Source organism: Acomys russatus, chromosome 21 (genome assembly GCF_903995435.1).
Source record: "Acomys russatus chromosome 21, mAcoRus1.1, whole genome shotgun sequence".
Lineage (NCBI taxonomy): Eukaryota > Metazoa > Chordata > Mammalia > Rodentia > Muridae > Acomys > Acomys russatus.
In genome coordinates, this window is record NC_067157.1 from 50,648,582 (window position 1) to 50,673,277 (window position 24,696).

At 47.9% G+C, this 24,696-nt stretch overlaps 1 protein-coding gene across 7 annotated transcripts in view; it reads left to right on the plus strand.

Annotated features, from left to right (window-relative positions):
• The window catches only part of Arid1b (AT-rich interaction domain 1B), a 353,377-nt gene that overhangs the window by 295,256 nt on the left and 33,425 nt on the right, over nt 1–24,696 (plus strand). For all 7 annotated transcript variants that reach the window (XM_051164663.1, XM_051164660.1, XM_051164658.1 and 4 more), the window contains 2 exons: nt 4,204–4,531; nt 21,151–21,296. In XM_051164663.1, the coding sequence (XP_051020620.1) occupies nt 4,204–4,531; nt 21,151–21,296 (474 nt within the window). The remainder of the gene's footprint in view (nt 1–4,203; nt 4,532–21,150; nt 21,297–24,696) is intronic.

A 24,696-nucleotide genomic window follows, 5' to 3' on the forward strand; every position in this document is an offset into this window, starting at 1 on the left:
TTCTGTCAGAGCTGGTGCCAGCAAATTACTAATCTATTAGAGAAACATGCAAAGAAGACCGCACTCCTCATTCCTGGCGCTTCCTCCCGTACTTTGCTTGGCTTACGTATTTGGATTCTGTTTGGTGGAGGAGGGAGACGTGCTGTAGACTATGCAGGGTGGGGCAGATCATCCTTAAAGGTGATAGGGAAGGTGGTGCTGATGTTGTCCCGTGCTGATGGTCCCAGCCACCGCAGGCTCTGCTGCTCTCCTCCCTGCCTGTCCCCATCAACATCGCGCATCCCTGATGACAGTGCCCCAGTGTGTCAGAAGCAGGGCTCAGGTGCCCAGGCCAAACAAACCTGAACTTTACTTAGAAGCCATTTGGGGCCTTCAGAGAGTATGGTTATCCAGGCACATGGGCTCAGGGAGGAAATTGTCTAAAACTTCAAGGAAAAGAACAGGGACTTTGTATTTCTTCTCCCAAATAGAGGCATGTGATTCTGAGTCAACTCAACTGACTGAAGGAAATAGACTGAGAGCCATGTGACTGTGCCCCACACTTGCCTCAAAGGCCAGTGTCCTTCCTTCCTAAGCCCGAGCCCCACTGCAAGCCAGCCCCACAGTCTACAAAGGAATGAGAGCTTGGCCTACATTGGCTTTCTAGGTCCCCACCCTACAGTGGGTCAGATCCAGAATGGGAGAGCTCAGCCACACTGTGTGTCTCCCACAGTGAGCAGAGCTCAGCCACACTGTGTGTCTCTCCTACAGTGAGCACAGCTCAGCAAGGGTAGGATCGTGCTCCTATAGAAAAATGGCACCAAGAGCATGGTACAGTTTACAGAAGCCGTGTCTCAGGTGCTTGTCTTAAAGCAAGATCCAAGTGTCATTTTCAAAAGGAAAGGTGTTCACTGGAGAAAAGTGTTAGGAAGGGTAACGTGCGGACTCTGAATGCGTTACTTACATGCTCGCTGGCAAGGTGAGACTCAGGTACTGCAGGTGAGGGGGCTGTGAGGCCAGGGAGGGGAGGAGGCGTTAGCTCCTGCTCACGGGGAAGCACTTATTGGACCAGCTTCCCCGAGGATACAGGAAGGTGCTATTTCTAACAGAGATTGCCCTCTATAAGCAGACGACACAGAGGATGGGACACTCAGAAGCCACTTCGGAACTTTCTGGAAAGAGTTTGCAATTGTGAACGGTTTCAGTGTGTTTTCAACCTTTGTTGAAAGCAGTGTGCGCTTGAGTGTCTGCACATTCCACTCCTGTGGCGGTGCTACGGTCTGCTGTAAGGGCGAATGTCAGCCTGCCTCATACTGCAGCTTTTGTCAGCCTGCCTCCAGGCCCCCAGATATTTGTCTCTTTATTGAGATCCTTTTTTTTTTTTCTTCCTTCCTTTCTTTCTTTCCTTTTTTCTCCTCTGCTTTTCCAAGACAGGGTTTCTCTATGCAGCTTTGGCTGTCCTGGACTCGCTTTGTAGACCAGGCTCGCCTTGAACTCACAGTGATCCACCTGCCTGGCATTGGCGTCTGCCCTTCCTCTTTAGACTCCTCCCATGTCCACTCTCAGGCTGCCTAATTGCATTCTCCTTAAGGACACTATAGACTTGAGCCATTGTAACAGGTTGTGGGCGTGTCCCAGGGCTGGTCCCTTTCAGGAGTCAGCAAATTATTTCCCTCTTGTTTTGACCCTGGTTTGTAAGCACACACTTGACGGAACTGTGCGTACATCTGCATGTGGCTGCCTTGGAGCTGTGAACCTTATTGGCAGAATTGAGTAGCTGGAATAGACTGGCTCCCAGTGCTTGACATATTTACTGGCCCTTGGCAGACACACTGTGCCAGCCATGGTCTGCACAAGCAGGGGCCTCATGCATAAATAACAGCAAATACTTCACAGGCAGTTGGAGAAGAAAGCTCACCCACCATGCACCTACCAGCAGGCACTCAGTGGGCAGAAAGTGTCTCACTCCTGCAGAGCCTGAGGTCACTGCTTTCTATGGATTTGAGAAGACCTGTTTGAATGTCATCACTGCGTGGTTACATAAGTGTACTGTTTCTTAAGCATTGAAAAGGCTACACACAGTACAGAGAGCTTGCACGCCAAGCCACGCTTGCAGCCTACCTGGATCACACCCTGACTCCTCAGTTATTTGGGACAGATAACTTAACCTCCCAGGGTCTGGAGTCCTCACCTCCACAATTAGAGTTCCAGTGAAATGCTTTCTTGGGTATCATGTAAGGAATCAAAGAATTGTGGTCAGGACCTCGGAACTGAACTTAGTATGTGATAATAATAGTGAGGGTTTGGTTTTTCTTTTTATTGATCCATTTTTGTTTTACTGAAAATGCTTGAGTAGCTCTGTCATGTCTTCACATGTGCACACACTCAGAGTGCTAGCTCCAGTTGCTTTCCTGCCCCTCCCAGCACCATGTCGCTCCTCAGTGGCTGCCTTGACCATTCTGTGCTGTTGTGGACTGTCCTCTGGCTTGACTGTGCTCGCTTCCCCCCGCTGGCCAGGCACCCCTCCATCACATTTTGTGTTTGGGGACTTTATGCCTGTGTGGCAAAGCCTCCAGTGAATGGAGTCAGGGGAAGGGAGCTGGAGGAAAGCTTCCCAAGAGTCCCCAGTCAGTAAGCACAGGGCTCACCCAGCCCCCAAGCCTGTCCCACATCAGCACCTATACTTTTGACCCCACTGAGCATGTGCAGACAAAAGCCTACCATTCCATCACAGCAACCCGAGTCTCCACCCCAGACAGACTCACTCCCCTGTCACCATCACGTGGTTTTGCTTGTGTATTTTCCCTTCATCTCTCCTCCATTCACAAATGCTAGTATGCACATAAATCGGAGCTTTCCCCTGCACCTGGAGCCGGTTCTGGCATTTTTATGTATGTGTCATCATTAGGTGATGGGAGAATGTTCCAGAATATAGTCAGAACCCTTGAGAAATTCTGTCCATAATCTACAGATGCTTTTTTGTTTGGGTTGGTTTGGATTTTGTTGGCATTACAGTTATATTATTTCAGCACTCCGTTCCTGGGAGACAGTGTGTTTCCTCAGGTAAAGACATGGATTCTTGAACCAGTTTGCATGAGGCTCAATCCTAATCTCCAAGCTCTGGTTTTCTCAGCTATAGCAAGTGATGTGTTTGATTATCGGGAGAACTGGGATAACTCAGGGCAGAAGCCTTTAACCGGGTGTTTAGAGTGTGTTCTATCTCAGCAGTTAACATCTGCTGTCATTATTGAAGTGGGACCATGTCTCTCTAATATGCGTGGATGTAACTGACATTTGTGCAGTCAGAATAAAGAATAGGAAGAAAAGAAACTTAGAGGCCCTGCAGGTACCTCCTGTAGCCAGAGTGGTGGGAGGGTGAGGATGCCTTCTGGCCTCAGCCCTGGATCTTGCCTTCCTCCCCTCACACTGCCATTCCCTGTGCCCAGTGTCACAGTGATGCTTAGAGCAGATACATAAACCTGCCATGCAGTCTGGCCTTGAAAGGGGTCAGACCCAATATCAGAGAAAAGCCATGTTGGACCAATGCAGATGCACGTGACACCTTCCTGTGAGGTCAGACAGGGTCATTTCAGCCCCATAGTCGGGTGGGGGTGGGGTGGTAGGGTGCTTTCAGTGGTCCTCATCTGAAGACTGTTTGACATTATGCTTCTGGGTGACAGGTAAGAAAGAGTGTAAGGTGTCCAGCATGTTAAGGACGTTTTGGCCTGGAAACCCTTACATTGTTTGTTTTGTTTTCACAGTACAGGGGATTGTCCCTAAGGCCTTGTGAGTGTTAAGCTAATGCTCTACCACTGACTTATGGTCATGGCCATATAGTCTTTTATTTTGAGACAAGGTTTTACTATGGTGTCCCAGCTGCCCTTGGACTCTCCCAGTAGCCCAAGCAGTGTTGAACATGTGATCCTCCTGCCTCAGTTCCACAGGTAGCTGGGATGACTAGCCAAACCCAGCCCGCTTGGTACAGCATGTTCTGAGACTCACTTTTTATCCCAGTGTTGAAGAGTCAGGTGGACTCTAGCATTGAGCTGGTTCTTCAGGTGCCTGGGGCATGCAGCCAGGTCTGCAGAGGAAAGAGTGGATACAGAGCACAGCTAGTGGCAGCAGCCTGTGGTGGCCGAGCCGTTGTATAACAACATATTTCCAGTGAATATTTTCATGAACGTTTAAATAAAAGGCTTTAACTTGTCTTTGCTTTTTGTTTAGGCAACTATTCCAGAACCCCATCGTATAGTGGGGTACCCAGTGCAAGCTACAGCGGCCCAGGGCCCGGTATGGGCATCAATGCCAACAACCAGATGCATGGACAAGGGCCAACCCAGCCATGTGGTGCTATGCCCCTGGGACGAATGCCTTCATCCGGGATGCAGAACAGACCATTTCCTGGGAACATGAGCAGCGTCACCCCCAGTTCTCCTGGCATGTCTCAGCAGGGAGGGCCAGGAATGGGCCCACCAATGCCCACTGTGAACCGTAAGGCCCAGGAAGCCGCTGCAGCGGTGATGCAGGCTGCCGCAAACTCAGCACAAAGCAGGTATGCCTCTAAAACTGACCGGCCTGTGTGCCCAGTGACTAGCAGAGCCCATCCTTTCCTGTAGTAGTCAAGAGCTATCGTGCATGGCTTTAAATGTGAGGCGAGGTCAGAGAGGTGACAGGCGGTGCTGAGGAAGGCATCTGAGCTGTGGGCGTGTCACTGTGGGAGAGAACTTGAAGTGCCTGTAACTAGTGCCTGTGCCTGTGGGCAAAGGCTAACCACACCTTGCATACAAGGAAATGTCTGCTCAGGTCCACTGTAAACCATGAGTTTTGAGCAGAAAACACTACAGTCCAACTATTAACATCTGAAACACCGCAAAAGAAACAATGTACACTCACACTCAGACACACGCAACTTAAATATGACCGTTCATCTGCACATACACTTGCACATGTACACACACACACTTGTACACATGCTCAAACACGTATAGTCATACCATAAGGTTCTCTATATGTTAGACACTTTGGTCTGTTGTGGTGGTGCATGCCTTTGATCCCGTCACTGGGAGGCAAGAGATAGGCAGGACTTAAGAGTTTGAGGCCAGCCTAGACTGCATAGCAAGTTCCGGGCCAGTCGGGTACATAGTGAGTGAGACTCTGTCTCAAAAAAAAAAAAAAAAAAAGTTCAAAATCTTGTCTGTGTATACATGTGTTCCCTGTGTTGGCCTAAATGATTATGTATGGAATTTTGTATTTTTTGTCTGAGCATTTTTCTGTCCCAACCAAAGTGTGATCGTTAAAGCAAAAATACTAATTTAGAAAGTTTAAGCTGGTTGAACAAAGCTTTGCCTTCTGCCCTTAGTTTCAATCCTGATTCTTAATATTTATTCTTTTTTTTTAATATTTTACTTAATTTTAATCTATGTGCATTAGTGTGAAAGCGTCAGATCTTGGAGTTACAGACAGTTGTGAGCTGCCATGTGGGTGCTGGGAATTGAACCTGGGTCCTTTGGAAGAGCAAGCAGTGCTCTTAACCAGTGAGCCATCTCTCCAGCCCCTTAATATTTATTCTTAAGCACTTGACCTGCCACAAAGTGGCGTAATTTGTATGTGTATGAAGCAAAGACGAGCATGCTTTAGAAGGAGCAGCTGCAGGTCCATCTTTTTAAAAAGCACATTAGAAGCTCTGGATCTCAGCGGTACCCTCAGAAGTCAAGAAAAGTGTGACTCGTCAAAGAGAAACAAAAGCTAATTGTGCAAGCATATATGTGTGTGTTGTGTGTGAGTCTGAACATGCATGTGTTTAGATGTGTCTATGGGGGTGTTCTGTGAACATGTGTGTTTAGATGTGTCTGTGGGGGTTATCTGTGAACACCTATGATTTTAGATGTGTCTGTTCAACATGCATGTGTGTTGATATGTTTAAGTATGTGTGGGTATCTGAACACACGTGTGTTTAGATGTATCTGTATGTAGGTGTATGTGAGTGTGGGTGTGTTTAGCTGTGTGCCTGTGGGTGTCTGTGAACATGGGTGTGTTTAGATGTGTGTCTGTGAACATGGGTGTGTTCAGATGTGTGTCTGTGGGTGTCTGTGAACATGGGTGTGTTTAGATGTGTGTCTGTGAACATGGGTGTGTTCAGATGTGTGTCTGTGGGTGTCTGTGAACATGGGTGTGTTCAGATGTGTGTCTGTGGGTGTCTGTGAACATGGGTGTGTTTAGATGTGTGTCTGTGAACATGGGTGTGTTCAGATGTGTGTCTGTGGGTGTCTGTGAACATGGGTGTGTTTAGATGTGTGTCTGTGAACATGGGTGTGTTCAGATGTGTGTCTGTGGGTGTCTGTGAACATGGGTGTGTTTAGATGTGTGTCTGTGACTGGGTGTGTTCAGATGTGTGTCTGTGGGTGTCTGTGAACATGGGTGTGTTCAGATGTGTGTCTGTGGGTGTCTGAACATGGGTGTGTTCAGATGTGTGTCTGTGGGTGTCTGTGAACATGGGTGTGTTTAAATGTGTGTCGGTGAGCATGGGTGTGTTCAAATGTGTGTCTGTGGGTGTCTGTGAACATGGGTGTGATCAAATGTACATCTGTGGGTGTCTGAATACGCATGTGTTTAAGTGTTTTCCTCTTTCACGTGAGGCTGATGAGGGCCTCTCAGTCTCATTCTCTGCTCTGAACACGGACGTCTCCTTTGAGATTTACCGCTCCGTTCTGCTCGCCCTCTATACTCACTTAAAATCTCCTGACCCTGAGTGTCCACCCCGCAGCCAGACCCAGCAGGCCGCAGGGAATGTCTGGCTCGCTGGTCGGCTGGAGGCTGGCCCAGCGGCGCCCACTGTAAACGGCTTAAATGAACTGCCCACTGTTGCAGTTCACAGCGCCAGCTTACTTCCCTTCTGTTAAGTAGGAAGTATGTGATTGCATCTGACAGGGCCTCTGATGGCAGCGAGCAGGCAATGGCCAGAGACAGCAAGGCTGGCCCCACTTGATCAAAGTCTGCCTGTGCTCCTTTGCTGAGTCGGTTTATAATAGAAATTCACGTGTTAATACACAGCCATGCGTTTGTTTTCTATTTTTAATCGGCAGACCAATCCAAAGCCTTACCAGCGCATCTTCCCCCGTTTAGCCCCAGCTGTTTATATTGATTTTAGCTGCCTTAAGTTAAAAATATATTTGGCTGATAAATTGAGAATAGATAGGAGAACCTTCCTTTTCTGTCTTTGGTCCTTTCCTCCACTTCTGCTGAGTGTCACAGAGCACAGGCAGCTACATGGTCCAGAGTCTCCCCTCTGTAACCCCCACACCAGAGCATGGGCAGAACTCAGAGCTGTGCTTTAGAACAGACCCACAAGCTGTTCTTCTGTTCCACATAGGCTGCCATATGTTAAATCACCCGCTCATCTCAGCCAGTTTCCCAGGGTGCACCAACCTGACCCGCACTGGGAGGCAGCAGCATGCCTAGGCTTGCTGTGGGAGACTGGGCATTTGCTTTTAAGCTGTCAGCAGACCCATGTCACAGGATCATCTTCCGGCCTGTTGTGTTATGTTCCTTGCGGGGGTTTTTCCTTTGATGTCAGTTGTCCCGTGGCAGTGTGATGGAGGCTGCATGTCTCCCTCCAGGTCCTGTCTGTGTCTGGCTTTCACACCTGAAAAGAAAAGTAGAAACTGTTAACTCCACAAAGGAGTGAAGTCTCTCACTCTGCTCTAACCCCCTTTGATGCTGGCATTCTGTGGAGGAACCTGTGTTGTGTGACCACACTTTGCGCCATTCAGTGAGGAGAGAGGCTCATGGTCCCTCTGAGCCTACCCTGGAACTAGTGCCTTCTGTTACCTCTTCCTCCAAGGAGGACACGAACATCTGACAGGGAAATTCAACAAACTAAGTGAGAGTCTTCCGCCTATACCCAGTGGTGTCTTAGCCTCGATGTCAGTACAGGAATTATAGACTACAAAAGTGCTTCTCTTTTCTACTGCAAAATTGCAGAGTTAATGAGCCATGTGTGTCACTGACTAGCGACAGTGGTGACATCATTTTACATATATGTTCATGGGATCTTGCCAATACCAACATTCTTGGTCTTTGTAGTTAGGAACTGTGGAGGTGGCCTCCAGTTGACCTATCTACAGCTGGGCAACACTGAACTCAGCTCCTCTTTTGACCTTTCTTAGCCTGATGCCAAGCTTTTTAATAGTCTTCTTGCCAGTCCACACTGACGCAGACAGCAAGAGTAGAGGGTTGCTTTGTCACCAACAGTCGTTACTTCTGTAAGCATGGTCCTCAGTGTGGAGCAACAAAGAACCCTGTGAGCATAGTCTTCAAAGTAAAGTAACTGTCAAGTAAGACAGACAGAATCGTTGTTGGGAACCCTGCTTTTCCTCTCTTGGACTTTTCCATGGTTCCTTCTAGAGGAAGGTACCAGGGAGCAGAAAAGCATTTGTCCTCAGCTGCTGAGCCACAGGCTCTGTCCTTGCCCAGCTCAGGAGTGCTGTTTAGGCCCACAAAGCTGGGTTGCTGCGCCTTGCCAAGCCACATTAAGCAGCTGTGTAAAATGATTTTAAATGGCATGCATCAGAGTAAAATCTCTTCCACTGGGGCAGAAAATCAGTGTTAGCTCACCGGCCTGAGAACATCAACTGTGCTTCAGCCAGCAGCTTCCAGAGAGCTGCGGAGAAAGCAGCACCCCCTCCTCAACTAAAGCAGGAGAAGGGCAGAGCTGGAGCAACTGTGACGCCTCACACCTGGCCGAGGCCTCCTGCAGCCCCTGCCGGCTGCTGGTGAATTTACTCTTCGTGTTTCCAGTATCCTTTCTAAAACAGGAAGAAAACAAGTTGTATTCCTATTTTAGGTTGCCATCTGCCCACTTTGCAGTACCCTAGCCTCCAGTGCCCGTTTTCAGCAGGCTACCTCAGCTGTGAGAAAACAGTGTTTACATGTCCCTGCACCATGGCCAAGGACTTGATTCGCTGCCCTGTGTTGTAGCTCTTCGCATCAGACTCACCATGTCTGTTGGGTCCATCCCCTCCCCGCCCCCACTGCGATGGATGTCAGGAGAAGCCAGTTAAGGCATCTATTTCTTCTTTTGGGGGAGGGAGTGAAAGTTTAGCCTTTGGGGAGCCACAGTTTGTTAGAATGTTCTCTTTGTCTTTCCCAAAAAGCCTGGAGCCTTGGAAAGAATTGTAAAAGGACAAATTACTGATGAAGGTGAGAAGTTGTGGGGGGAGAGGTGGGGGGGGGAGGATTGATTCATCTCAGCAGCTAGCCAAGAGGAGGGACTGTGCGTGGCTGTTACGCTGAGGACAAGAAGTCCACAAGTTGAGTGTAAGATTCAGAAGAAAACATCAGTTTAACTGCTTGAAGACAGGCCTCATTAATGTCACTTTTGGGAGTGACTTGTAAGTGTTAAAAACCCCTGAAGCATGGAATGAGCTATAGATTTAGAGGTTGTTCCTGCTGTTGACCTTGTGGGTGAAGGAGTAAGAGTGTCTGTAGTAGAAAGTGGTATAGATCCTATAAGCCAGGCACGTGATGGTACCCCAACATCCAGTGTTAATGATTTACAAGAAGTATCTGTAAACAGAAAGCACCTTGCCGCATGTTGTCTTAAAGCATCAGTAGTCAGTGTGATTCTCAAGAGTGTAGCATCTGCTCTGAGCATAGTCTGCCAGAGTCTCAGGGAAGACCTTGGCCCCCTGCTTCCTGAAGAGGTGTTGCTATGAATCCTAGGACAACTTATAGGATGTTTTCAGCATGTGCCATCACGTGAGAGAGCTTTCCTCAGTCCTGCAGTGTGCCTGCATCATTCCTTCATTCTAGAAAAAACCCTTTGCAACTCTAGACACTTGGCCTCTTTGTCAAATATAGCAGTTGATATGTGGATCTGGGCCCTTGGGAAGTGCCTAGATTTTCTTTCTTAGAAATTCCTCTGAAGAAGACCCATGACTTCAGTTTGCAGCAGACTGACACATCCCTGGCTCTTTTGAAACCAGGATGGTGGGCAAAGCTCAGTTCCTCAGTGACAGGCACCCCCAGCACTGATAAACTGTGCTGGCTTCTCAGGTGCTTCCCAGACTGTGTGGCCCCAGTGTGCCATTGGTCTGTCAGGTCGTTGGTCTGTTCCCATTGTATGGGCTCCCAAAAGAGGTGACGCTTCAGTTACAGGGCGGCAGAGTCTGGAGCCAGAAGGTCTTGGACACTTTCCAGTCGCTGCCTTTATTTTATGGTGGAAGATACTGATATTACCGAGGTCACCAGAGAAGGTCATTGAATTAGAGGCAGGGCACAGCAGATGCAAGAGCCATGTCTGTCTTCTCCCATGCAGTGCTGTCCCTGAGCTTGGTGAAGGGATAGGCTCTTGCCTAGCACACGCCTTGGTCTGTAAAGGCCGTCCTGCTACCAGAGAGTGAACCTGCGCCTGTGTCTGAGCAAGACCAGAACCTTCCTATTCTGAAGAGGACCTGGCTGTGCGCCTGCATGGAACATTTGTTGTAGGTCAGGCAGTAGACCCTTTGCTGTCACACAGATGGGTGGATTCCAGTCTGTTTCGCCCTGTGATTGCCCATGGTGCGGTGCACAGCCATGTGCTGTTCTTTGTCTGCTGTCCCTGGAGGAGGCTCAGGAGGCCGAATTAGCAGGCTTAGATCTTAAAAATAAGGAAATGGTAGAATCAGTTTGTTTGAAGCTTCACTATGGTGCCAAGTGAGTATCAGGAATGTGAGGAGATAGGCCTCCACTATGACTGTGAGGTGACTCCCTTCTCATCCTGCTCACCAGTATGCAGAGAGGCTGAGCTGTGAAGGCACGTGGTGCTCACTACATCGTGGCTAGCAACACAAGCATTCAAAGTATGAAGGAGCTGAGCTTTGCAAGACAAGGCAGACGGCAGCCTCCTTCTGTGGAGGAGGAGCTGGATTGATGCAGAGTCCTTAGTGTGGCCTTGTACAGAGACGCTTTGGCCTGGACTGGTGTGTGCCACGTGTCCCCTCACTGAGCCACTGTTTGTGCGGAGATGCATTCCTTGTATAATTCATCTCCTGTGTTGCTATTCAGCAGCAAGGTGCTTTTCCTATATTTTGCTCTGAGGCCAGTGTGACGCCATTCTGCTGATGGACATGGAGCCACTGATGTGGAAACACATTAATGGAGAGAGTGCATTAAAATGTCAGAGACCAGGCCAAAAAAAGAAGAAAATTCCACAACTCAAGCCCCTGGTTATAGGAGGGTCCCTGGGCTTGAGACAGTGAGTGATTTGAATTAACTAAGAGTTAGCCCTTCGGATTTTGGACAATTAGGTTTCAATAATAGCAAGACAAAGAGAACAGATTTCAAAGGCCGAAATAGAGTTTTTATTTCTGAAATTAGATATAAGCCTTTGTGTTGTCATCTAAATACTGTGCTTTCATTCTTGGTCCCCTTTTGTCTATTCCAAATTTAGAATTTGAATGAATATTATTATGTCATTTTAAGATTATGATTTCAATTAACTCTTTCAGAATTACAAAACTATTATGGAGGCTATAGAATACATTTATAAATCTTCCAATAAAAAAAATGGTAAAACATAAATTCTAAGAGCACCAAAGAGTTTTGCTCTTTAAAAGATGAGACCCAGTGAATCAGATTGTGACATGTATAGCCAGTCTTGAATGGGCTCAAGTCCGTAATCCAATGGGCGATTGTCTCCCTCAGCCTCGGGGGGAAGGGAAGACAAGGCTATGTGTGTGTCTCTGACAGATGTCCTGGGTGGTTCTGTATAGAAAGCTGATCAGCTGAGCACTGCGATCCAGAACCCCTCCTCCTCCAGCCTGCCTGTGACAACATGGGAGAAAAAGACAGGAGAGTATGGCAGGACCACCTCCTCTCTGATGGCCATCAAGCCAGAAAGCCACCAGGAGCTGGTACCCAAGTGAGATTAGGAGGACCCAGGCTTCATGCAAACCTGACTCTTCACCTTGGTCCTCTCTGTTACTTCTGGCCAGAGCTCATCTCCACAAATCCACCTCACCGGCTCCTTGATGTCCTCTCAGACACCGAGGTCTTCCTTTTACGATCTCAGTAGACAAAGGATCTGCCCCTTGAGGCCATAGTCTAACTATCTGCCTGTCTGACTGTCCTTCCACTGAGGGTTCTGTGCCCCTACTTGGTGATCTAGACCATTCGACTTAGTTTCTGACCTCCTTAGTGCTGCTATGGTTTCTGCCCCCATGTTCTCCATGTAAGCTGAGCAAACTGGATCACCCCACCAAAGCCAGCACCATGGTCCCCACTCACGGGAATACTCAGCAATGTGGCCCAGCACACCCCAGTTCCTCAGAGTTAGAAGATGGCGGTTGTCACTGCAGACAAAGCCCTCATTGTTAGCTACCCGGCCTCTCAAACAGCACTGGGAGTGGTGAGGCGTTCTCAGGCCACAGCAGTTTTCACTGGAGACAGGAGGGAAGCTTTGAGAATGTGCAAAGGGTCTGCTCTGGGGGCCTGATGTCCTATAGTTGCAAAGTACCATGATGGCCTCATAAAGACCACAGGGAGACGTGACTCTTCACTGTTCATGGCAATCTTAGTTTACTGTATTAAGGACCTTAGGATGTGACACCCTATGAATTCTTCTTAATCTTGTTTTTCCTACTTTTTCTGACCTGTACTGCTGTCATCAACAAACCAAACAAAGGCTGGCAGCCATAAAGCCATAAGGTTGGCCCTTGCTCAGGCGGGATTGCCTTTGTTAAGGTGCCTGAGTCCTGGCCACTGCTTTCACAGGACAGGGCTGCTGAGAACCTCAGTCAATGGGGTCTTGCTTTACTCTGTTAAATAACTTGACGGCCTAGCCTTATTAAGAAACTTTGAGGACCATTCTAAAAATATGAAATTATAAGATGGATGTGGTGGCTCACACAGGTAATCCTAACATTTGGGAGGCTGAGACAGGAGGATCACTAAGTTCAAGTGCAGCCTAGGCTGTATAATGAGCTCTGGGCTAACTTGGAAACCCTGTCTTAAAAATAGTAAAAAAGGGGTGGAGAGTTGACTCAGTGGTTAAGAGCACCGTCTGCTCTTCCAAAGGACCCGGGTTCGATTCCCAGCACTCACATGGCAGCTCACAACTGTCTGTAACTCCAAGATCTAACACCCTCACGCCAATGCACATAAATTAAAATTTAAATAAAAATAGTAAAAAAAAAAAAAAATGTAAAGAAAATCAGAAACAGTTATATTTGTGTTCTTGGGATAAGTGTGTTGCTTGTCTGCGGCAGTGTAAAATACTGCCAGACAGAGTATATAGAATGGGGAACTCAAGAGCCAAATTAATTTTGTAAGCTGAGTGACAGGTCTACTAAGGTATTAAAGATCTCAGTGAATACCTGCAAGAAACATATGTACATGCATACATATATACATACATACATACATACATACATACATACATATATTCTTTTTTTAATATTTTATTTAATTTTAGTTTATGTGCGTTGGTGTGGGGGTGTCAGATCTTGGGGTTACAGACAGTTGTGAGCTGCCATGTGGGTGCTGGGAATTGAACCCGGGTCCTTTGGAAGAGCAGGCAGTGCTCTTAACCACTGAGCCATCTCTCCAGCCCCCCATATATTCTTAATTATCTCGACACTGAAGTATCACTTTGATACTTTGTTAACTAGCCCCCCAGTGTTGCTAAGATCACACACCCTCTGTGTCTGGCAGTCACAGGCCTCCAGGCCCTGTGAGCCTCACTCTGTTAGGATATTTCCTGACACTGTCCCTCACACTTGTCACCAGAAAAGGAGTGTTCAAATAGGACAGGGACATGCACTGTGGCTATTCCTAACATTGCAAAGGAGCAGCCCTCCTTGTCAGTGAATGGAGAATTTTCTCAATGTTATTTAACCTCCAGATAAAATGCTATGTTAACACTGTTAAATGCAGTATAGTTAGAAAGGGGCATTTATGTGGGCACATTGATGACAGCTCGTTTTTCTTTTATGCACTATGTACCTTATCTTTCTCAAAGTAGAGGACTGTCACTGTGTCTTGTTGGAACAGGTGGACTCTTGCATGGTACCAGAGCCCATAAGGGTCCTGGAGTCACCTCTGACAGGGAAAGCACAAGCTCTGAGACCCACTGCTGCCCTCTGCGGCTTCATCGGGGCCAAGCAAGCATGGAAAGGACTAGAATGGAAATCTCTGAAATAACTGTATTCAAATATCTTAGTTCAGTTTTATATGATTATTAATAAATGGTGCATAAAGCAGAACAGTAGGCTCAACAAATCAGTCACCTTTGAAGATGAAGAGATTGTCCTTAGTCATCAATAAAATTCAAACTGCCAGATACCATATTTGCATTTTTTTTATACTCTGATGCCAAAGCCTTTGAGCTCTGCTTGTTATGGTTGGTCTGGGAATGAGTAAGGATAGTTTAGACGCCAAATGAAAGGAAGGGCTGGATCTTCAAGCTACACAGTGATGCTGCTGTTGGGTAGTGAGGTATAGCTGCAGAGGGGGTAGATGTTTGTGACAATGTGAGCCTCGTGAGACCTCAGTGATGTGCTTTCTCAGTGCTTCACAGGAAGAGCCTTACCAAGACTCCAATAGGAAGAGCTGTGTGGACAGGTGTGCAGCTGTGTGGACAGGTGGACTGGTGTGTAGCTGGGTGGACAGGTGTGCAGCGGTATGGAACAGTTTGGAGATGACTCAGGAACAGATACCAGATCACAGACTCACTCGGGCCTGAGAGAAGTTACAGCTGGAGAGTTGGGCCTCTGCACTGCGGAGAGCATTCTGGACGGTGTGCTGACTAAGCCCCCAGGGCTCTTCTTTGAAAACTACCAATCTCCCATCCTTCAAAGAAAAATGAAACTTAAACTACTTCTCCACAGTGTCTCGTTCACTCTGTATCCTCCAAACTGCCCAACCCCTTTTCTTATTTTGCCCCACTTCTTGTGAGGCACCACCATGTCTTACCTAGAGCTTGCCTTTGCAGTAGCCTCCTAAGGCCACACTTTCAGTCCTCCTGCCACTAGCAGTTAGAGGACAGTGTCTTAAAACATGAGTCTTCAGCGCAGAGAGCCAATCGTGAGCCCCTCCTTACTTTGCCGTGCTGACAGCAAATGCCTCAGAGCCATGCTTCTGTAGTTCTTTGCTCCTCACTGGCCAAGCAACATGTGGCTCAGATCTGCAGGTAGGGGGCAGGGGTCATTATCCCCTGCTCAGGAACCATTCCTCCCCCATTACCAAGGTCAGATGGTGTGGGGACCTGTTTCTCTTGTGATAAGCAGGTCTGTAGCTTTGTGCAGGGTGCTGCTTGCTTGCTAATGGTTGTTTGGTCACTGCTATGTCCCTTGAACTTACTGTTCCTAGTCCCTTATTCAGCCCCAGCCTCGGGCACATATGTGTGAGTGTAATATATTAACGGAAAAGAATGGATTTCTGCCTAGTTTTACTTAATCTAGCATGTCTTCTTGCACAAAGGGTATGGAACAGTTGGGTTTTGTTTAAATAGCCTGTGGTCCTGTGTTCTTACAGAGACCCACAGTTCTTAAATCAAGGCCACTCAAGTCTGTCTGTGTCTCTTCAATAATCTAAGTGCAGTTTTGCCCTCACAGGATTGACTGGCCAGAGCCACTGGCTCATGGGAATCCTGTCGTGATTTTGCCACCAGCATTGTCCGGGCAGCTGCTGCAGGCATGCCGATAGACTAGCAATGGCGGACACTGACCAAGGCAGGACAACCTGCTTCTCCACACAGCTTGTGTTGCTCAGGGGACAAACACACATCTTTTCTCTCTTCAGATACTAGACTTAAGATGGTTTCCTTGAGGTTTGTCCTCTTGTTACTGCTTTAGGCTTGTCCCCAGTGATGCACTGTGTGTGTGGAAAGTTTGTGTGTATAAAGCATTTTAAATAAGGAGCTTCCAGGACAACAGAACAAGTCTACGAAGAAATAAGCTCAGCTGGGAGCATGACTAGCAAGGGTTTCAAGACCCACTTGTGACCTTTGGGACAAGAAGTAGAGTGTCCCAAATGCCACTGCTAGCTTGGTTCATTTTGTCAAGACAACATCTTAACTGCTTCCCAGTGTCTGCACCCTCCCTGAAGCCCAGGCAGAGCAGGTGATGCGTCTCTGACGTCACTGTCATGTTGCAGCTTTGCATTCATGCTGGACCCGGGGCAGGCGTGGTTCTCCCTGCTGGCTCTGCAGGGCCTCGTTCACAGGGGTCCTGTGCAGAGGCTTCTGTCTGTGCCTGCTCTTCAGGCACAGTCACACTTCCCCATACCTTGAAGGGAAAAGCAAGTGTTAATCACCAAAATAAAAGGCTTTGCCTTCCCGGCAGCTCCAGACTGAGTCTTATTCTAAACTTAACTGTGGTTAACTAGGAAGCCAGATACTTGGAACTGTGTAGGTCTCCTGCAGGAATTTATAGTAAGATTTTTAGCTCCTGAACTCAAACCCCAGCAGAGCTGTGTTTTCCATTTTGCCTTTACCATAAGCCAATTAAAAGGCCGTTTTAGAATTGGTGTTTTGTTTTGTTTTGTTTTGTTTTGTTTTTTAAATAGGAAACTCTAAAAGCACTTGTGAAACTGCCCCACCCATAGCCGGCCTCAGAGGGTGGATATTCTGACATCTCCAATGTTGCTAGAGTTGTTCACCCAGAACACCCTGTTAGGGGGGTATAGAAGGTTTTAGGGGTTCTCTGCAGTGTTGTTTCAGTACAGGATGATCACGGCAATCCGAATCCCGAATCCTTTTGTCTCTAGTATTTAGAATTGACCTGTAATATGAATAAATTAATAAAATATATTAAAAAATAAAATAAAATAGTGATATAGGCTGATCCCCCCCCCCCTCAAAAAAAAAAAGAAAAGAAAAAAGAAACAAGGTCTCACCCTTTGTATGCTGGGTTGGCCTCAAAAGTTGCAGTGTCCTCTTGCCTTAGCCTCCTGAGGCCTAGGATCGTAGTGTTGGTCACACCCTATCCCAAAGCCTTCCTAACAGAGGTTTTCCTGGACAGAAGTGTGTCCCTAAAACACTTCCTGTTAAATCTGTGAGCACTCTGCTACCAGCACCGTCCTCAGCTGTAGGGCAGAATCTGCTAGCAGTGGTGGGAGTAACCTGGAGCTGCAGCAGAGCTCCACAGATTTCTAATACAGCTCCAACACGTAAGAACGCTCAGCAACACAGGGGCAGAAGCTGGCTCATACAACTGAGCTCAAAGGGGAGCTGCCTGGAGGCTAAAACTGGGTTGATGTGGCAAAGCATTTAGAACTGCACTTGAAGTTACAACAAGGAAAGGCCACCCTCTCACAAGAAATCCTCCTTCATTATTACTTCCTGGTACTGAAGTGGAATTCCATAAAGTTCTTACATTGAAAATATCTTAAGATTGGAGTGAGAGATGGTTCAATCATTAAAACCACTAGTCCTTGCAAAGAACCAGGGTTCAGTTCCCAGCACCCACAAAGTAGCTCACAACCTTATGTAACTCCTAATTCCAGGGCATCTGATGCCCTCTTCTGACCAGGTACACATGAGGTGCACATACAGACATGCAAGCAAAACACTCATATGTACAAAACAAAAATAAAAATTAAAAAGTTCATGCCTTAAATGGAAAGTCCTACAAAAGAGCTGATGGTGTTGACCTCCTTTCACAAGCTGCCTTCTGAAAGGTCCCTGTGGGGATTAGGGGCTTCAGGCAAGCACCTTCCAGCCTTATTGTAAATTGTTCTTGTAGGGACCTGGGTTTGTCACAGAGTGACAGGTTTCATCTCTACCTAGTCCCAACCAAGCCCTGGTTATTTTCTGAGGCAGCACATTTAAGAACCAAACCCCACGCCCATCCTCCTTAGCCACTGGCAGGCTAGCAATGAGCTGGCCCAGGTGAGTGCAGTCCGCTGTGTTAGACATGCAGGCTGTGCCCCACAGGCTAACAGCGCCCTGGGTGTTACACTTCACTGCCACAGAGCCAGGATGGCCCTGATCTGTTCACAAAACCCTCAGCCCACAGACTCAGTAGAAACGCCAGCCCTGTGATGTGACCCCGCAAAGCCCAAGGTGTGCAGGGCAGTTTGCTTTGTCAGTGGTGCTCACATTTAGGGTAGGGCTTTTACACTGAAGCACTCTGCTCATTTCAACTTGTAGTTTGGCCTGGTTTTGTTTTAATAGTCTTACTTCCATTTACATTTAGGAAAAGAAAATAATTTTTACTTAGCTCTCTTGACTCTGTTTGTTTCTGTGGGTACTTGGCAGTTAGAGTGCCATCAAAGGGACCCGCCCTCCTGAGGGACAGTAGCCCTTGGCTCCCACCTGAGGCTGCTGCGGTCCTGGGAATTGCCATATATGTCTTTCCTCCCAGATCAGCAACATGCATGCCCGTGCTCAGAGAGTCAGGGCTGGCCACCTATGCTTCTGCCGCAGAATGCATGGTCTCAGTGCAATGCGCAGTGCAGGCTGCCTTAGTGTGTGCTGCTCTTTAGTTACTAGCACTGCATCTCCCAACCAGACATGAAGGGAGTCCCTGCGTCAGTGACGAGGGACTCGCAAACACAGGGAAGCCCCTGCCACACAGAATCCCCGTCTTCTTAGATACAGGCATCCAGAAAGCTGTTGGAGCCATGTCCCCCACCATCCCTCCCATGGAGGTGCCTCCTGAGCTCTGTTCCTCAGAAGCCCAGGGAAGAGCTTTGCTGCTTGTTACTTTCTCAGTTAAGACTGGTGACAGAAGGCGTCACACAGTGGCGCTACCAGTGTGAGTGGTGTTGGGAACACTTAGAAAGGCAGTTTGGTGCCCTAGACTGAGTGCGGCTAGGGATTCTGTCCCCGCCACTTCCTCTTGTTGTGACCTTAAGTGAGGTACTTCACCTCTGAGCCTCATCTGCTTCATTTGCATATGAGCATAATTGTACCCACCCTCTCAGGAGTGTAAAACCTACATGTGTATGGTGCCTACAAAGCACAGCAGAATTGTCAGTGCTGAACATTACTACTGTTTGCTGTCAGCTGTGGCACACCCTTCCACGGTCAGGTAGAAACACTGACGCCCTGTGACAGGAGTGGCTTGGTCCTGGGCCCCCAGTGGCCGTGGGCAGTATGGCTAGTGTCAGAGTGTATAGCCACACTTGTAACTGACAACTCACACCCAAGACCCCAACAGTTAAGTCTTTGTAGGTTTTTCTGTTCCTTTAAGACTTTTTAAATTTTTTAACTCTAACATGTCCCTTTGCTGTCTTGTCATTGGTGAACACTGCCAGTGTGGAGGAAATCATAGGTTAGGGTCAGATGGTGATACACTCTGTCACCCACCTAGTGACATTTTCTTTCCTGCCTTATATGAACAGGCATCTCCAGAAGCCATTAGTTTCATACATGCTACACCATGTGACACCGGATGTGGTAGATTCTTAAAGATGACCGTAATTAATAATGCCTGACACAGTGCAAATTATTCTCTGCTGGGTGCTTGGATTGTCCTTATGACTAAATAAGTGTTCCTGAGAGCAATGTTGAGACCCAGGCAACATGGGAACATGGTTCTGGTGTCTTTACAGGGCTCCCACAAGCAGCTGACAACCAAGAGGTTAGTCAGGAGCCAGTGAGTGACGGCACTGGGCACTCTGATGCTGGGCAGCAGCCTGTGTGTGGGCATTTGTGTTGGCTCCCAGAGCCGTGCACACACTGCCCTTTCAGGAACATCTTCCCAAGTCCCTCTTGAGAGCAGGTCCAGAATTCCCCTGAATGGTTTCTACTACTTACAAGAATTAAAAAAAAAACAAATACTTTGATTTTTTTTAAGTTCTTATTTTAATTTCTTATATAAGCCAGAACATTGAGTCCACTAGAAATTGATGCACTAAAGGACTCTTCCTAATGGTTTTGAACAATAATTTATTTGAATCATTTAAATCTTGTGAACGTGTTGACCACGACACATTAAGGTCCAGCAAGTAACTTAAAGAGTGAATAGGAGGTGGCTTGAAGCAGGTGGCAGAGAGTGAGCCTGGCCCTCTTGCTTCTCAGTGTCACTCCTAACGACAGCACAGCCCCACTTGGGCAGACTCTTCAGAGGTGTTGTTCATCTAAAGCAAACTTGACTTGTGAGTCCTCCTGGTGCAGTGGTGTTCTCCCTGCACCACTTAGCAGAGCCCCTCTCCCATCTCACTGCCCACAGCCAAGACTGAAAGAGATTGCTTCTTACCGACCATGACATGAAATCGAGTCCTCAGAGGTGGCATCTCTGAAGTGAAGACACTTCAGCTCTCCCTCGCCGATGACTCAGTCCTGGAAGTCTGCCGGCTTCCCCATTGCTCTTTCAACCACCTGTGGAGATGCTGTGCTTCTTATAGGACCTAATTTTAGAAAGAATAAGACAGAGGAGGAGGCAGGGCTTTCCTTATATCAAAACATTTGAGGCAAAGAATTGTATTAATAGCATTCTCACACTGCTTGTAGGTTGTTTTTCATGTCTTGACTTGTAGCTTTGGTATGAAGCTGCTAAGCAGCGTGAGTAGTCAGATCCTGTTGAGCATTAGGGCTGGAGAAGGTGTTCAGTGGGTAAGAGCACATGGTGTTCTCGCAGAGGACCCGAGTTCAGCTCCAGACAGCACATCGCGAAGCTCACAAACCACCTGAGACTCCAGCTCCATAGGTCTCCAACATCTCAGGCCTCTATGGCACCTATACATTCATAATCTCTCCCTCTCTCTCTCTCTCTCTCTCTCTCTCTCTCTCTCTCTCTCTCTCTCTCTCTCTCTCTCACGCCCACACACACACCCCTGCGCACGCGCACACACAAAATAAATCTTAACACACATCAGGACTGGGGATGTAGCCCTGCTTTAGAGTGTTGGGCTAGGCAAGTGGGGCAGGGGGTGGAATGACCCAGGATTTGATGCCTGGTGCCAAAGAGGATAAAGAAAAAAAAACTTTTTTTTTTTTAACTAAACATTGATTTGCCTTGCCTTGTAATTCCTGTTTTTATGTCGGGTCCTTACTCCTGCTTCTGTTTATCTTGGGTATTATGAATATTAACTCGTGAATAGCATACTGAATATTTACCCACCAGCACAGCTAAACCTCTGACATGTACCAGGCCTGCCCCCACATCTTGAGGTGGCTGCCGGGGCACCGTGCAGCCAATGCACCGACGTGGTGTTCAGTGTCTGTGTGCCTGTTCTCTGTCCCTGCAGGCAAGGCAGTTTTCCCGGCATGACCCAGAGTGGACTCATGGCCTCCAGCTCTCCCTACAGCCAGTCCATGAACAACAGCTCCGGCCTGATGAACACACAGGCACAGCCCTACAGCATGACACCCACACTGGTGAACAGCTCCACAGGTAACCAGCGCCCCCACTTTTTGAGAGTCATCCTGTCTTCCTCTCCTCCTCTGAGGTTGCATGGTGAATGTGCCCAGTGGCTCGAAAAGTCGGATGCCCCAATTCAAGTGGGGAGTAAACTCTTTCTGTTTTAGAGCACTTGCTTAGTCCGAGACTGAGGTGACGGTATCCTTGCTGTCTCTTCCTTGTTTGTACAGCGCATCCCCATGCTTCAGGTGCCTTTGGTGTGAACTATATACATCCATGCTGTCTTTATCCTTGAGGGCTTTGGGGAGGATTGAGGGGTCCCAGAGCAAGAACTGTCACTTGGCAGTGGTGAGGCAAGCATAGGGCTGCCAAGGATGGATTTGTATAGCTGAGCAGATAAAGGCCTTCTCCCTTTCAGGACAACACCTTTCCTGAGTGCTTCCTGCAAGTTGGTTCTAGAGAAAGCCGGCCAGGCTGTGGTTAATTCTCTCAGCCCCCTTCAAAATCTTCTTACAAAGTCAGGCCTGCTCAGTCCATTACCAGTTCCTGTCCAATTGTGAGCATTGGCTACGGCCCTCGAGCCGCTTCTGAACCCCAGAAGTCATCAGAAGTGGGAATCTGGCATTCCACTGAGTGACAGCCCCCTTCGGTAGGCTTGATGTGAGGAAGAAGAGTCCTCCAGAGCTTTGGGACATGTGGGGAACACATTGCGGGCCCCAGATCCCTGTGGCCATCATTTTCTGTTTACAGCTTTGGTCCATGTTCTCTGTGCCTGTGTATCCTGGAGAGGCCCGCACTCTACTCAGGAGCTCTCCATCAGAGGGAACATTCCAGAGGGACCAGGCACATTCCCCACATGAGCAGCAGGGCCACTCATTTGTGGGGCCCACTTAACTAGCCTTCCTGATCAGTCAGTCCTCTGTAAGTTCAGAAAAACAGACTAAAGTGTGGCTCAAAACTGGGATTTCAGTACCTGAAGAATGTCTTCCCAGTGCTACGCAGACAGTGGGTGGGTGGTGGGGAAATGAAGGCTGCAGATCCAGCAGCCTGCCAGCTGGGAGCCACCTCCTCCCTGCAATGCCACCAGGCCTTAGAGGGTTTGGGTTGGGATGGCCTATGTTCAGTCTAGCTTCCTGAGATAAAATTACTTCTGAAACCAGAATAAATTTCTATCTACTGTTAGTGATACTCATTTTTCCCTTTTCCTTTAAACCCCAGAGCCCCCAAATACTAATAACAAACAGATGGCACATAGCCCTGACTAAGAAGATATATGTATTCTTAAGAAAGAACCAGTTTTATGGGGATTCACAGAAAGGGTTTCATTTTATTATTCAGATAATTCAGCGATTCATTGCTTCATGCAGAGGAAATCTGTTTCGTGAAAAGCCATTTATCCTTACAGCTTTCTGTGTAGCATTGTAGTATATTTTTCATGGCATTGTGTATTTCAAAATATTGAATTTTTAATAATTTAAACATTTATCAAATTCTGTTCTACATTTTATGTGATTTTATTTCCACATTACCAAATTGGATGCTGCCTGATAGACTGTACTCCCTCAGCATATCTGAGGAGTGTTGACCAGTAGCATTTCTTGTGTCTTTTGGCATGTCTGTGTGAGCCTGCTGGGAGTGCGTTAATCCCAGAGAAACAGGGTATCAACAATGATGCTCCCCTGGAGCTGGGTGCTACCCTACACAGTGGGAGTGGCTCATTGTGACATCCATGCTTAAAGCAGCAAGGCATTCCTCCATCAGGGTCCCCTGCAAAAGAAGTACGGTGACAGAGATGTGAGCAGGGCCACCAGTGGGATTTTCCAAGGTTGCGTTAGCCATCTCTATGCAACCCAGCATTTCTTTCACTGAGCTAAACAGTAGTGTTGCAGAAGGTGTACAGTATGCTTGCACACGTAGTAACATTGTCACAGGCTCTGGTGAGCAAGTAATTACGTAAACAGAATCCGTGTGAGTATAAATGTGGCAGTTCTTTCTTCCCTGAAGGTATCATTCCATGTCGGTCAGGAAGCAGTGGGCTGGGTTCAGGGGATGTTGGTGTCTCTTCACATTTGGGACTGAAATGTGTTTTTAGCAAATTGGATTAAGAAACTAGAACCACTTAATACTGTGAGTAAAAGTACAAGTTGTAGGAAAACTTAAGCACAGCCTTCTGCCAGGCCTGCCTGTCCCGTGAGCCGGGCCATTGCCTTGTGTGACGTGTGCATCGCTCCTTACTGTGTGCTTGTCTGCTCATGAGGCATCCACATTACCATGGCAACAAAACCCACCACCGAGAGCTCTGCGTTTGCCTCTCTGGGAGCCGCTGTGTAGAGGGCAGGCATTTCCACTCTGCCATCCTGTAGTACAGGGAGCAACCATCCCGTGCCACAGCGAGACCTCCTCACAGGGAGCCACGGCCAGATTCTAACTCAAAAGTGAAGCGTGCCCCCCGCCCCAGCTTCCCCACTAGACACTGAGCACCCACCCTGGCAGCCCTTTATCGCAAAAGGAAGGCAGTTACACTACCTCAGAGCTACCCAAAGGCTGCCTATGCAGGGCACCTGGAGTGCCTGCTACAGCTATAGCGCCTTTCTGAATTCTCAGGGTGTGCCCAAGGGGCTATGTTATTAATAAGCTCCTCAGGTGATTTTCACACACACAGGTGTGACAGCCACAGGTAAGGGAGTTTTTTGCTCAGTGATCACTTCATCAGTCACCCTCCACCTTCAAGAAAAAAAGAAGGCAGGCAAGCCCGAGACCAGGAAGGGAGCGAGCTGTGGGACATGATACATTATGACAGCCGGGCTTCTTAAGCAGAAAGACACACATGCTGAGGTCATACCAAAGTACGTCAGTGTGCCGTGCTTCCTGCTGCTCATCCTGGCTGCAGGAGAGGCTTACCTCCCTCCTGTGGTAGGCCAGCTCAGAGTCTGACACCCCACTACCACCACCACCACCCCCCGGACACATTATGGAGTTGTGCCCTCCTCGTGCTCACCTGCACTCCCACAGGAGGCTGTGGTGAGGAAGGGTCTGCTTGTCAGTGGTGTGTTAGGGAGAATGTGTCCCTGAGGATCCTCTGTAGCTCTTATGTGTGCCGTGTTAACCACGTAGTGTGTATTCTGTCTGCCACAATCCCAGTCTTCAGGCAGGTGATACTTGAGATGCAGGGGCAGGAGGATCACAGTGAGTTTGAGGCTGGCCTGGACAATACTGCTTGCTCTAAGACAGCGTAGGCTATGGAGCGGGAGGGACAGAAAGACAAGGAGAGAGAGAGAGGGAGGGAGAGAACTTATTTCATAAAATATCGACGGCCAGTTCAGGAGCAGTGTAGGCCCTTGTGTGCTTCAGAATGACAAAATATCTCTAGAATATGGGGTATTACCATGAAAGGTAAAGAGCATTGTGAATTTCACTGCCTTCTGGGAATTGT